We start from the raw sequence: 14,366 nt of genomic DNA on the forward strand, positions 1-14,366 counted from the left end.
CTTCATCCCAGGATCCTGGGATCATGACCTGAGCCGAAGGCAGACCTTTCACCAACTGAGCCACCCAGCACCCCCTCCATTTGTGTGTGACTTTAGGATCTTCTTATGCCGTCACCTTAGCACAAATTTCTCAAGGTTTTTTTTTTTTTCAAGGTTTTATTTATCTACTTGGGGGAGGGGGAGAAAACAAGCAGTGGGAGAGGCAGAGGGAGAAGCAGGCTCCCCGCTGAGCACAGAGCCTGATGTGGGGCTCAGTCTCAGGACTCTAAGATCATGACCTAAGCTGAAGTCAGATCTTAACCAACTGAGCCACCCAGGTACCCCTCAAATTGCCCAAGTTTAAACTCAGTCTTAAATTATATGCTTTGGTTCAAGGATATTCACAGAAGACTAGAGAAGGATTATTATCCTAAGACCCAGTTTGAAACCTAGGAGTCATAAAATAAACTGTGATCTCACGCAAGTCAGTCACCTGTCTTCACCTTGAAACAGGGTCCAAACACAATACCCAGGACTCTATGAATCACGTGGGAAAACTGATAGGGAAGTACTTTATGTAGTCAAAAGCACCAATCCCATCTAAATTATCTGCCATTATTAATGTCATCATTATTAAAGGTATCTCCTACTATCTTTTTATATTCCCTCTAAACCTATATGCCTTATATATCTGCCAACATGTTCCCCAGTAATATTCTAATACTTAGAACCTTTCTAAAAAATGAGTTATTTATTTTATTTATTTGAAAGAGAGAGACAGAGACAGCAAGACAGAGCACAGGCAGGGCGAGGAGGGAGAAGCAGGCTCCCTGCTGAGCAGGGACTAGATCCCCCTGACCTGGGCCTAAGGCAGATGCTTAACCGACCAAGCCACCCAGGAGCCCTAATGCTGAGCAGCTCTGAAAACTGTTTTCTCTGATTCAAGTATGGTTTTACATAAAGTAAGAAGTATTGTGTAGAGTTATATTGTCCAACATGGTAGACACTAGCCACATGTGCTCTTTCTAAAAACGAAACAGAACAAAACATTATTTTTAAGTAATCTCTGTACCCAACATGCGGGATGAACTTCTAACCCTGAGATCAAGAGTCACGTGCTCCACTAACTGAGCCAGTCAGGCACCTGACATGTGCTAATTTAAATTTAAATTAAAATGAGAAATTCATTTTCTTGACCATACTAGCCACATTTAAGTGCTCGGGAGGTGTGTAACCCAAATTGTGGTTTTTAGAGCTTCTCTGATCTTAAGAGTCTAGCTGTTCAGTGAATGGAAAGCCCCCTCTTGAGACTCTTATCAGCTTCCAACCTTGCAGTCTGGAGATGGGTCTGGAGATGTGATCACAGGGGCCTGTCAAGTCAGAGGGTCTGAGAACTGCCCCCCCCAAGGCATCTAGCTCCTCAGGGGCCAAGGACTTGTGCCAAGCATGTACCACAGATCTCGACCAACAGCAATGCAAGCAGGTGGACAGGAAGGCAGTAAGAGCCACAAGTGCCTACAAAGCGCACAAAGGAAGTGCATCATACCAAAGAGCTTTGCAATTCACCTGTCACTATGCGTAATTTAATAAAAGAGGCCTTCCTCCAGGCCCAAGGTCTGTCCTTAGGGCACTTGGCAGTCATAATAACGGTATTTGTTTGCCCAGTAAGGAGATGTAATGATTCTCATATAGAGGTTCACCAATTAAGACTTTGGCATTGTAACACTTGTTTTGTAATAGTAAAAAGAAGCAATGCTAGTAAAAAGAAGTAACTTGCTATGCAAGCGACTACACTATACAACTTGTCTCAGTATAAAATACACGTACACAATCTCTTAGGCTTAATAAACAAAACAAAAACACTTCTGAAACTTCATTTCCCTAAATTTGGTACCAATTTGGCCAAAAGCAAGCAAACAAACAAACAAACAAACAAACAACAAAAAACCCACCAAAAAACCCCCTCAGTACTCTTCAACTGACATCAGGCCATTTATATTCTTTGTTTTGTCTACTTAGCATGAACAATTGTGTGTTCTGATGCAAAAATACTGACGAATTTGATTACAGGTTGCTGCTAAACCTGCTGGAGCCATTATATACTACAGAGTACATGCATATCCTATTACCTTAGCAGAATCCAAAATTTACTGAATTATAAAACAAATCTAGAGGTTGATAGAGATAAACAGCTAGTACACAAAAGATTTTCAGGACAATAAAAATACTCTATATGATGCTACCATGATGACTACATGTTATTTGTCTAAAACTACATAACATACAACACCAAGAGTGACCCTAAATGTAAACTATAGACTTCGGGTGATTATGATGTGTCCGTGTATGTCATCAATGGTAACAAATGTGTCACTCAGAGGGGAGCTGTTGGTAGTGGAGGAGGCCATGCATGCGTGGGGGCAGGGTGCAGGGGAAATCTCTGTATCTTCCTCTCAATTTTGCTATGAACTGAAAAGTGCTCAAAATAAATAAAGCTTTAAAAACAAAAAACAAATCCATCCCGAAGACTTCTGATAAGTAATTGTGAATCTGAAAAACCGATTCACGCTAGAGGATCTCTCCACTAAGCAATAAACAGAATATTCATTATATTTAAATTTCAAGTAAACCTACCAGACAGATTCCATGAATTGTGGATACAGAGTTTTGTAGTCATTGTCAAAGTCAATCCATCGGCCAAGTCTCGTAACAGTGGACTTTAAAAATATGAATGTTAGAGTTATTAAACAATGATATTTGTTATTGCACATCAATGTGTCTCATTTCTATCGTCATCACATATACAATGATTTTGGGAAAACAAAACAACTAATGTTTCAGGTAAACCTATGCAGTAAACAACACACTACGTAAGGTTAAGAACCAATTTTCTTGGCATTCATCCTATATGCAGATGATGTCAGTTAAAAATATTCGGATTCCTTTATAAAAGTTTACCCAAATAGCATTTGGCATACACCACAGGTATAACTTGCTGGCAAGAATCATCAATGGATGCTAAAATTCATAAACAAAAGTATAAGAAATAGGGTATTTGCAAAGACTTCCCCACAGCATACTTAATTACAAAGGAAAAACTGCAAATTAACAATGGGAAAACCTGACATATACTACCTTAGTGAACAGAATTAATGTCAAGAATGAGATATATTAGCATCACAGGCCTCCTGATAATGACAGAATGAGAAGGGCATGATGTTACTTCTGCATATTCTTGTAAAAAATGCGTACATAACGAAAACTTAATCATGAGAAAACGCCAGACTTTGGAGCACTTTCTATAAAACAACCAGTCTGTACTCTTTAAAAGTGACAAGGTCAGGTGCCTGGCTGGCTCAGTTGGAAGAGCATCTGACTCTTGATTTTGGGGTTGTAAGATTGAGTCCCATGTTGAGTGTAGAAATTAAATAAGTAAATAAACTTAAAAAGAAAAAGTGATAAGGTCATAAAAGACAAAGAAAGGTTGAGGGAATCCTCCAGGTTGAAGTAGAATAAGGAGTATGACAACTATATGCAATGTGTGTTCCTAGACTGGACCCTGGGTCAGAAATAATTAGTGGATGGGGCGCCTCGGTAGCTCAGTGGGTTAAGCCTCTGCCTTCGGCTCAGGTCATGATCCCAGGGTCCTGGGATCGAGCCCCACATTGGGCTCTCTACTCAGCAGGGAGCCTGCTTTCTCTTTCTCTCTGCTGCCTCTCTGCCTACTTGTGATCTCTGTCAATTAAATAAATAAAATCTTAAAAAAAAAAAAAAGAAATAATTAGTGGAACAACTGGTATAATTTGAAAGTCTATTATACTGTATCTGTTAATTTCTTGCTTTTGATAATTATGTTATGATTATTAAAGGTGTCAGAATTTGGGAAAGGAGAGTATAGGGGAATTTTTCGTAACTATTTTTGAAATTTTTTGCTAAGTCTGGATTATTTCAAAATGAAAAGTTAAAAAATTAAAAAAAAATTTTTAAGGGAAAAAAAAAAAGCCACATGCATATTACATTCGTTAGCTTTTTTTCCTTCTGGCAGCCAGGCAAGAAAGTCTGACTGCATCAAGTTAGGAAAACAAAATTATTTTTAATAAAAAATTTAAAAATTGAAAAATAGAAAGTTAGGAGAGAATTGAGGAGCTTGATTTTCAGGTTGATGAAATCAGATTTTATTTACCAGCAAAGAGAAGCCACTCAGAATTCTGAGCAGGGAAGACAACGATGAGTCTTGTGGGAGCGATAACCTGGCAGGACGAGTGCAAAGAATGGGAGCACAAGGCCCATCAGGAGATGGTTACAGAGACTCAGGGAGGGGGCTGGGGGCCCGGGAGATTGTAGGAATGCAATGACTTGACAAGAGACACTGAAGAAAAAGACTTGATAGGATTTGGCATTTGATTTGATCGTGAGGATGGTGTGTGAGGCCTGGAAGATGGATACTATCCGCAGAACAGGAGACTCTGAGTTTTCCAACAGTAGGTTTGAGACGTCAAAGTGGTGAGAGAGATGGAAAAACAGAAGTCAGACATGTTTTTAAGGTACACAGACACACTAGCTGGAGAACCAGGGAAGATGGGAGGACCTCTGCTCCTCCACCCATCAGAACGAGAGAGACAGGAGCTCTGCCAGCCTTTCACAGGACTTACGGACAGAAGCAGTAGGCAGGATGGCAGTCAAATTAATAGAACACTGAGGCCAAAGCTGAACTGTTTTTAACAGCAACATTCAAGTTAATCTCTTTGCTAGGACAGCCCGATTCCTGTCATACACAGTGAGTAGGTAGGAGATTAAGTACTGAAGACAGTCAAGTACATAGATATGACAGGGCACAGTTTAAGCTCACAGCTTAACAGTGTTGTAGGTAGAAACTAAATACTTCTTTAAAGAGGGCGGTCAACCCTCCTATGTCAAAATCTCACACAGATAGCCATACTTTTGGATGTTTCTCATAAAAAGCACAAAAGGGATATAAACCTTTTCAACTCCATTTAAAAATTAAAGTTTTCATTCATTCCACTGAAAATAACCCAACATACCTTCCACTCAGTAGAATATCTCATCACAATTGCTCGGCACTGATTGTTATATTCTACAATCCCCATTTTGGCTACATCCTCTGGTCCTCTGATTCCCAGTGTCTTATCAATTTCATATTCCTGAAAATTTGCAGTAAGATTGTTAATATCCCTGCCCTCTGAAATAAATGCAATTCAGCAACTCTAGCAAATAACACAGATTTTAAAAAACTGGATCTCAAAAATCTAGAGAGAAAATGAACTATAAATAATATTGTAGAAACAAAGTACATTATAGGAAAAATTCATATTAACAAAGTACATTATAGAAAAAATTCATGATAAAATCCAACGCTCATTAAAAAAAATCAGAACATTTTGACTGGTGACTCAAACATACCACAGGTAAGCCATGACAATCCCATCCAAATCTTCTCTCAACATGAAACCCATTCTGGTGAGCATATCTGGTAACTATATCTTTAATTGTCCCTGCAAGTATATGTCCATAGTGAGGTAGTCCAGTTGCAAAAGGAGGCCCATCATAGAACGTAAATCTAACAGAGACAATAAAAAGGTTAAGGGACTTTAAAATAGCAAAAACTTAGGATAACATTTTTCTACATATAGCTCCTATCATAGTAGAGTGATAAAAAGCAGATAGAATGTAGAAAAGCAGCAAATCAGAAAATTCACAGACATAAATGGTTAAATATTTACTGGAGGTCCTGTCTTCAAAAAACCTTGTTACTGCGGCGCTGGAATGACCATCAGACTATCCACACTCGGTTTATTAGTTCCATGACATAAGGCAAGTTATTCATACCAATCCTGAGTTACCTCATCAGTAAAACAGGAACAAACATCTCATGATGTTTCTGAACACAGGAGACACATGATAAAAACAGTAAAGAAAGGACTGGTCTTTAAGTGAATGGAGACTAGAAGCAGGAAATACTCCAACAGGAAGCTAGGACTAGTCTAGTGTTTAAATGAGGGTGGTAAGTATGAGAAAAGTAGAACGGAAGAAGGTGATACATAAACTCTATTCAGACTTAAAGAAACAGAATCTACCTCAATATTTAAAAACTCATCCATTCAATATGTACCCATTGCACAAAGTACCCACTATGTAGAGAGCTAGGAGATGCTGGAAGCACAAAAATCAGTGAAGCTTCTGCCTTCATGGAACTCGGTCTAAGAAATGACTATTCTTTTTTTTTTAAGAAATGACTATTCTCAAAGACTCTACCATTACCAAAGAAATTCACATACTTCGGCTTATGTTTTGATTGCTTTAAGCATTCCTGAAAACAGTTAAATTCAGACCAGAACTCTAAGATTTTCTCTTCTTCAGCAGGAAAATTGATGTTTTCTGGAACTTGCTGAACCATTTTGTTTCTGCAAGAGAAAAGCAAATTTATTATTCTTAACAGCAAAGTCTAGGAATAACAGAGTGGCATACTTTAAAATGAGTGTATGTATTACTATCCATAACACTACACTATACTTTAAAAAAAATCACATTTTGAATTATAGTTCACATACCATAAAGTCCATACTTATGTACAATTCAGTGGTTTTTAGTATATTCACGAGGTTGGGCAACCAGGAGCATGCTCTAATTCCACATCTTCACTACCGCTCTGCCCTGCCCGCTCCAAAAACCTGTCTACAGTAGCAGTCATTCTCCACTGCCTTCTTCCCCAGCCCCCGGGGAACAATTAATCTGCTTTCTGCAATACTGAGTTTTCTTATTCAGAACAGTTCATACAGATGGAATCATGTGTCTGTCTTGTTAAATTATGTTTTCAAAGTTCTTCTACGTTATAACATGTCTTTATACTTCATTATTTTTTATGGCTGAATATTTCATTGTATAGCTATGCCATATTTTATCCATTCATTAGTTCATGGACATTAGGAATGTTTCCACTTTTTGGCTATTAGGAACAGTCCTCCTATGAATATTCATGTATAACTTTTTTTTTTTTTTAATTTTATTTAACGCAGGGAGAGAGATCACAAGTAGACAGAGAGGCAGGCAGCGGTGGGGTGAGGGCAGGCTCCCTGCCGAGCAAAGAGCCTGAAGCGGGGCTCGATCCCAGGACCCTGAGATCATGACCTGAGCTGAAGGCAGAGGCTTAACCCACTGAGCCACCCAGGTACCCCCATGTATAAGATTTTGCATGGACATATGTTTTCAGTTCTTTTGGGTCTACATCCAGGAGTACAATTGCTGGATCACATGGAAACTGTGTTTAACTCTTGAGAAACTACCCGAAAATGTTTTCTAAAGCTGCCGCCTCATTTTATATTTTCCCACAGTGAGTATTTGTTTTTCTACATTCTCACTCCTGATTGTCCATTTCTGAATTATAGGAAATCCTGTGGGTATGAAGTGATATCTTATCATGACTTTAATTTGCATTTTCTAGTGATTAGTGATGTTGATCACATATTCATGTGCTTATTGGCAATATTTATATCTTATTTGGAGAAATTACCATTCATCTTTTATACAATGTTTAAACTAGGTTGTCTTTTGGGGTGCCTGGGTGGCTCAGTGGGTTAAGCCGCTGCCTTCGGCTCAGGTCATGATCTCAGGGTCCTGGGATCGAGTCCCGCATCGGGCTCTCTGCTCAGCAGGGAGCCTGCTTCCCTCTCTCTCTCTCTGCCTGCCTCTCCGTCTACTTGTGATTTCTCTCTGTCAAATAAATAAACAAAATCTTTAAAAAAAAAAAAAAAAAACTAGGTTGTCTTTTAACTGTTGAGTTATAAGAGTTCTTCATATATTCCAGACAGAAGTCCCTTATCGGGACTACAGAATTTGCAAAAATTTTCTCCCATTCTGTGGGTTGTGGTTTTTTTTTGTTTTTTTGTTTTTTTTAAAGATTTTATTTATTTGAGAGAGAGACAGAGAGAAAGAGTGCAAGCAGGGAGAGGGGCAGAGGGAGAAGCAGACTCCCTGCTGAGTGAGCCCAACGAAGGGCTTATCCCCAAACCCTGAGATCATGACCCAAGCTGAAGGCAGGCTCTTCCCTAACTGAGTTCCCCCTGTGGGTTGTCTTTATCTTTTTCACCTTATTGCTAAAGCACCACTTTTAATTTTTAGTGAAGTCAGTTTATCTACTTTTTGTTTTGTTCTTGAGCTTTTGGTGTCATATTTAAGAAACCACTACCTAAAACAAAATTGTGAAGGTTGAGCTCTTATATTTAGGTTGTTGATCTATTTTAAGTTATTTTTGCATGTTGTGTGATGTAGGAATACACAATACTTTTAAAAAAAGATTTTATTTGAGAGAGAGCAAGAGAGAGAGCGAGAGAGACAGAAGCAGACACCCTGCTGATCGAGGAGTCTGATGCAGGACTTGATCCCAGGACTCAGATCACAACCTGAGCAGAAGGCATATGCTTAACTGCCACCCAAGTACCCCAGTACTTTTTGATTATTGTAAAATTTGTTTCTAAATAACATTCTTCACTTATTTCTTAACTCTAATATAACATTTAGTAATTGTAGACAACATATTTTAAGAAGAAACAAGGAAATCTTGGAAATTTATGTAAAGATACTAAAAATGCATTAACCTGAAAAAAGTGAATATCAAAGTAGGTAAGAGTTTTTACCTACACTCACAGGACAGATAGCACTTTTGTTGAGATAACCTCATTTCTTTGAGGAAAACAGGTAAAACCTTAAAAAAAAAAAAAGCGCTAAAAAGATAGGACTCTGACATTCAAATAATTTCTAGCTCATTCCGATTTTCTATTTTATTCCTTTTATTGCTTATTTGTGATTTTTGGGTTGGACAAACTGTATACATCCTGGATTTAGTCCTTAATAAGAGAAGTCTTAAAGTGGCGTTTTTAAGAGTTCTGCTAAAAATCCCTGCAGAAACACCTGATCAGTCTGGGGCTTTACCTAGGGAGCATCATCCAACCCATTCCTCCTCAAAGCCTATGTATTCTTACTTAATAATTTCAATAAAGTTGGTGACCAGGTTTCCAAACCAACATCAGATTAAAAGGGGACAAGACTGCTAATAGTAAGAAAACAACAGAGAAGATAGAGAATCTTAAGAACTCAAGAACTTGGGGCACCTGGGTGGCTCAGTCAGTTAAGCATCTGCCTTTAGCTCGGGCCATGATCCCAGAGTCCTGGGATTGAGCTCCATGTCAGGCTCGTTGCTCAGCAGGGAGTCTGCTTCTCCTTCTCCCTCTGCAGATCCCCTGTTTGTGCACGCGCTCTCTCTCTCTCAAATAAATAAAATCTTTTTTTTTTTTTTTTTAACTTTTTTTAAAGAAGATTTTTATTGAGACACCTGGGTGGCTCAGTTGTTAAGTGTCTGCCTTCAGCTCAGGTCGTGATCCCAGGGTTCTGGGATCCAGCCCCACATCGGGCTCCCTGCTTAGCCTGAAGCCTGCTTCTTCCTCTTCCACTCCCCCTGCTTGTGTTTCCGCTCTTTTGGTGTCTCTCTCTGTCAAAGAAATAAATAAAATCTAAAAAAAAAAGGATTTTATTTATTTGACAGAGAGAGCACAGCAGGGCAACTGGCAGGCAGAGGGAGAGGCAGGCCAAGGGAGAGCAAAGAGACCTAAATACCTCAGTCAATTCTGAAAGTACCAAAACCTCAAGCAGAGTAATTGACCCATGCCATCCAAAAAACAAAATTTTAAAAAATTTATACACATTAAAATTTTTTTTTTTAAAGTTTTGGGTTTTTTGTTGTTGTTGTTGTTTTTTCACCATCAGTGTCTCTCCTTTTCTTTCATTTATTTTTGAGATGTGAGGCTGTCTTTGGATTTTATATATGGAAAAAAATACGACAAGAACATCGAAGCATCCATTTCTGTCTAGGTGTCATTAAATGGTGTTAAGCAGAAATTGAATGGCATTTTGGATCTTTGGATCTTGTTACAATGCCTGGCCTTTCACAGATGGTAAGGGTGTGTCTGTGCCCTAAATGATTTATTAGGGGTTCTGCTGGTTCAGTGACCACCTTGTTAGAGGCCTGCTGAAACTGAAAAGGCTACATCTGAAGATTAACAGATCTTTGGATATCAATACATTTCTTTCTGTCACTTCTAATCCTCCTCAAGGCCAGTTCTAGAATTGCCAGCACCTATGGGAGCTGACTATAGTAGACCTACCAGGCCCACCTTGGACTGAGGATTCAGAACCTGCGTTTTAACAAGATCCTAGGGGATCAGCACACACAGTTCAGTTTTTAAGTCACTACTCTTGAACTGTTCTAATCATTATTCAGGAATATCTATCTGAAAAAAAAAATTTTTTTTTTTAGAAAGTGAGATTTATGTTTTTGGTGAAAAGGGTCATAAGTTTTATAAAACTTTCTAGGGAGTTTCTATTCCCCCCCCAAATTAAGAATCAGTGCATTATTATGCCAAACACAAAGACTCAACATAACAGCACAGGGAGGAGCTATGTATCAGTGACCGGGCTGTGGCGGCTGCTGAGAGAAACAGCCCCCACGCATACATCACAGGATTGCTCTGGCCCTTCACATCCACTGGAGAGCTGTACTTGCAAACAGCATCCAGTAACCACAGGGCATGGAGTGTGGGGAGCAGAAAGAGGAGAAAGATTAATCACCAGGTCATGCTAAGAGAAAAAAATCTCTTCTTCTTTCTTACCATAACCCTTGCCCTCCAACTCTCCGTATTCTAGACTCTTCCAGACCTGTTCAGAAATTTCTAGATAATCTCCTTGACTTTTACTTGTGTTTACTTCAATAGATCTTAGAAATGCATACAAAAATACTTTACAAATAAATACCCATGGGGCACTGGATGGCACAGTCAGTGAAGCATCTGACTCTTGATTTTGGCTTGGGTCATGATCTCAGGGTTGTGAGACTGAGCCCCCCAGCGAACTCTGTCCTGGGTGTGGAGCCTACTTAAGATTCTCTCTCTCCCTCTCCTCTTCTAAAAATAAAAAAAAAAAAAAATCCATGCACTTCCTTACAACATCTGCTTGTCTTTAATTCCACTGTACTAGTAGTTTCACTATTCCTTCCCATTATCTGAAATCTGAGTCCCCTTAATAGTACCAGATAATCTCCACATCTAACTGATCACCAAAGTCATGTGCATCTGATCTCTAAGTCTATTTCTGTTCCCTCTTCTGCCTCCCCAGGTCTTCATATTATGTCATAGTAAGTCACATCTCACCCCAGAGGTGGGTCTATCTCCAGCTTTTTCTCAACTGAGTCATATCCTATTAACATATACCCCACAGATATACTTACACAAATGTATAAAATATGGACAAAGATATTAATTGAAGCATATAGAGAAATATTTGAAAACAACTTGAACATCCACGAATAAGTGACTAAAATAAATTATGGCACATCAGTCCCATGTAGGCATTAAAAATAATCCTAATATGTCAAATATACATACTGCCTATATATTAAGAAAGGAAAAAAAGGAGGTCATAGTTCTAACTATTTATACTATGCGTATTATCATTTTTAAGAGACTTAAAACATACGTATGTAAATAAAATCTATGTTTAAGTAATTTTGTATTTGAATTTAGAAGGCTATGCATCAAACTTCACTATGCCTACCATGGCGGGGGCTGGGGAGCATGAAAGAACAAATCTTTGTTACTTCACACCACTTTTCTTGGTATGTTTTAACTTTATCACAAAAACTTTTAAAATAAAGAGAAAAATAAATACTGTATATCCGACATACCACTTCCTAAGAAGCAGCTCTGAAAGTACCATTTTTGTATTAAAAAAAATTCAGTAACTCCTCTCTCCCAACTATATTCTGTACAGACTTTTCAATAGGGCACTCAAGGCCACCATGATCTTATCCCAAATTACTACTTTTCCTCCTGACCTTTCTCTTACAAAACTCAAGCACCAGGAACATCACACTGAGAAACAAAAACCACGTTCCTGATCTACTACTTTCATGCTTCTGGAACTCACCCCACATACTCTTAGCACTACCTAGCTTAACTAATGCACCCTCCTCTCTAAGGCTTTTATCAATCCCCTTTTTCAGAACTAATATTCCCCTCCCGAGTCTGTTCCTCTCCTAAACCGTGTGGTTTTTCTTCACACACTCTCCAGTTGAACGGTAAATCCGCTGCCTGCAGAAGCATTCTTACTGCCTATCCTCCAGTGTGTGCTGACACCCGTGGTCTGAAGGAATCTCTTGGCCAGCGTCCTTAGTTTCCATCAGCAATACTCCTCCCACCTGCCTTTTCAACCTATCCCACTCCGCGGTTCCTCCTGGCACAAGACAATGATTAAGAGGATTGGTTTTGGAATTCCTCCCCACCTTTTTTTTTTTTTTTTTTTTTAAGATTTATCTATTTATTTGAGAGAGACAGAAAGTGCGAGTGGGGTGAAGGTCGGAAGGAGAAAGAGAGATGGAGAGAGTCTCAAGTAGCCTGTACTTAAGCCCAGAGATGGACCTGCAGTGCAGGTGCACGACCCTGAGATCATGACCTGGACTGAAATCAAGAGCCTGATGCTCAATGGACTGAGCCACCCAGGTGCCTCTACTGATACTTGGTTTTAAAAGTTCATGATAAGGGGCGCCTGGGTGGCTCAGTGGGTTAAAGCCTTTGCCTTCAGCTCAGGTCATGACCCTAGAGTCCTGGGACTGGGTCTGCATCCATTCCCATCCGGTCCTTCTGCTCAGCGGGAGCCTGCTTTCCCCCTCTATCTGCCTGCCTCTCTGCTTACTTGTGATCTCTCTCTCTGTCAAATAAATAAAATCTTTAAAGAAAAAAAGTTAATGATACTACTAGGAATCTCCTAAATCAATTACTTTACCTCTAGTTTCATCCCTCCTGATCTTTATGCAAAACCTGATGCTAAAACTAAGCCTCACCTTTGTATTAAAAAACAAAACAAAACAAAACAAAACAATAAAACCCCTCTTCTCTTCTGGACTCCTTCCCAACACCATTTCATTCAACACCAAAAACTCATAAGGCTGGAGGCTGCCATCTCCCACTTGCTTCCTGCACACCCTAAAGTTGCAGTGACCGCAAGTTCCCCTCTTCTGAAGCAACACACACACTTCCAAATCCTGCCGTACTTACTAGGGTCCTTCAGACGCAACCTCTCCTCCAAGTCCGACTCAGCTTCCAGGCCCCAAGCTCGGGGCAGCTCCTGAGAAGACTTCTTTCTCCCCGCTACAAACCCCATAGGAAAACTGTCCTTCTGCTCCCGGCTGCGGGCGCACGCACCAGGCACACTGCATATTCCGCCGGGATGCTGTGCTTACTCACCACCAACCTCAGGTCCTTGGCAATAAACCCTCCTTCCCGCGGGCTAAGACCAGATTTTTTCAAAGGAATGCCCCGATCGTCAAATCATTTTCCCCACATTCTGAAATGCCACAACAAATTCTCGCCGTCACCCAATCACGCCAGCGGGCAGAGCGGGGGTACCTGGGGCGACCCCGTGGGCAGGACGGCGGGCGGGGTGACCTGGGGCGTCACTGCCGGCAGGGAGGGGGGCTTTGTTAGGGAGACCCTGCGGGCAGGGCGGGGGAGGGGGAGCGTTACCAGAGGAGACCCTGCGGGCAAGGCGGGGTGACCAGGGACGACCCTGCGGACAGGGCGGGGTAATCTGGGGGTACCGGAGAGCCTCATAGGTAAGGCGAGGGTACAACAGAGGCCCGCAGGCAGGGCGAGGACTACCTGGGGCGACCTTGCGAGCAGGTCGGGGGTGTACCTGAAAGGGCCCCGTGCAGGCGCACGAGGAAAGAGCCGCGTCCACGCCGCCGCCGGGCGTCCAGAGGTGATGCAACGCTCTGACAGCGCTGGGCCGAGAGGAGAAGGCCGGTCCACTCCGGCCAATCAGCGTGCACTCTCCGGCACCCATCAACAACCCGGGCCCCGATTGGTCGCGAGGGCTCCGGCCCGCCCACCTGACGAGCGCAGCGGTGTGCGCTGGGAAGGCGGCTGCGCTCCGCAGCTGAACGGCTTCCTGCGGGCGTTGTCGGGCGCGAAGTTTGCTCGGGGCTGCGGACTGTGGGGCGCGGGGGTAGCCGCTGTTGTGCCCGCTAACTGCGCGTTTTACGCGGGTGGTGCGGCCCCGACCTGAGTGACCATTGCAAGGTTTAGGGTCGCGGAGATCTGCGGCGGGCACCGTCACCGCGGGAAAGACCTGCAGCGGGACACCGTCTCCGGCACCGCGGGGTCGGGGAAGGCGCAGGGCCCTGGGGCTGAGACAGTTGTGCGCACTGGCCGGGAGGTACGCGCCAGGGGCCCCGAGCCGCCCGCGGGGCTTGTCCTCAGGGAAGGGCGGCGGCGCTGGCAATCGCTGGGCCCCGCAGCCCCTCCGGAGTCCCCTGCATCCTCCCG

The 14,366-nt window shown here is 41.7% G+C and overlaps 1 protein-coding gene and 1 non-coding gene across 8 annotated transcripts in view; both read right to left on the reverse strand.

The window, feature by feature from the left end:
• IARS1 (isoleucyl-tRNA synthetase 1) overlaps positions 1–13,829 on the reverse strand; it is a 71,672-nt gene extending 57,843 nt beyond the window's left edge. For 5 of the 7 annotated variants that reach the window (XR_004277688.1, XM_032308772.1, XM_032308771.1 and 2 more), the window contains exons 1-5: positions 13,735–13,818; positions 6,276–6,401; positions 5,401–5,557; positions 5,022–5,141; positions 2,614–2,696 (exon numbers count right to left, since the gene is read on the reverse strand). Coding sequence is in view for 6 of the 7 variants with exons in the window: in XM_032308772.1 (XP_032164663.1) it covers positions 2,614–2,696; positions 5,022–5,141; positions 5,401–5,557; positions 6,276–6,394 (479 nt within the window). In the remaining variant the exon portion in view is untranslated. Of the gene's footprint in view, positions 1–2,613; positions 2,697–5,021; positions 5,142–5,400; positions 5,558–6,275; positions 6,402–13,700 lie in introns of all 7 variants that reach the window. The other 2 variants (XM_032308773.1, XM_032308776.1) reach the window with 2 other exon arrangements.
• Positions 10,447–10,577, reverse strand: LOC116571267. The gene has a single exon (XR_004277825.1). It is a non-coding gene; the product is annotated as a small nucleolar RNA SNORA84 (small nucleolar RNA).
• Positions 13,830–14,366: the final 537 nt, after the last annotated feature.

The sequence above is a fragment of the Mustela erminea genome, chromosome 12 (genome assembly GCF_009829155.1).
Source record: "Mustela erminea isolate mMusErm1 chromosome 12, mMusErm1.Pri, whole genome shotgun sequence".
NCBI lineage: Eukaryota > Metazoa > Chordata > Mammalia > Carnivora > Mustelidae > Mustela > Mustela erminea.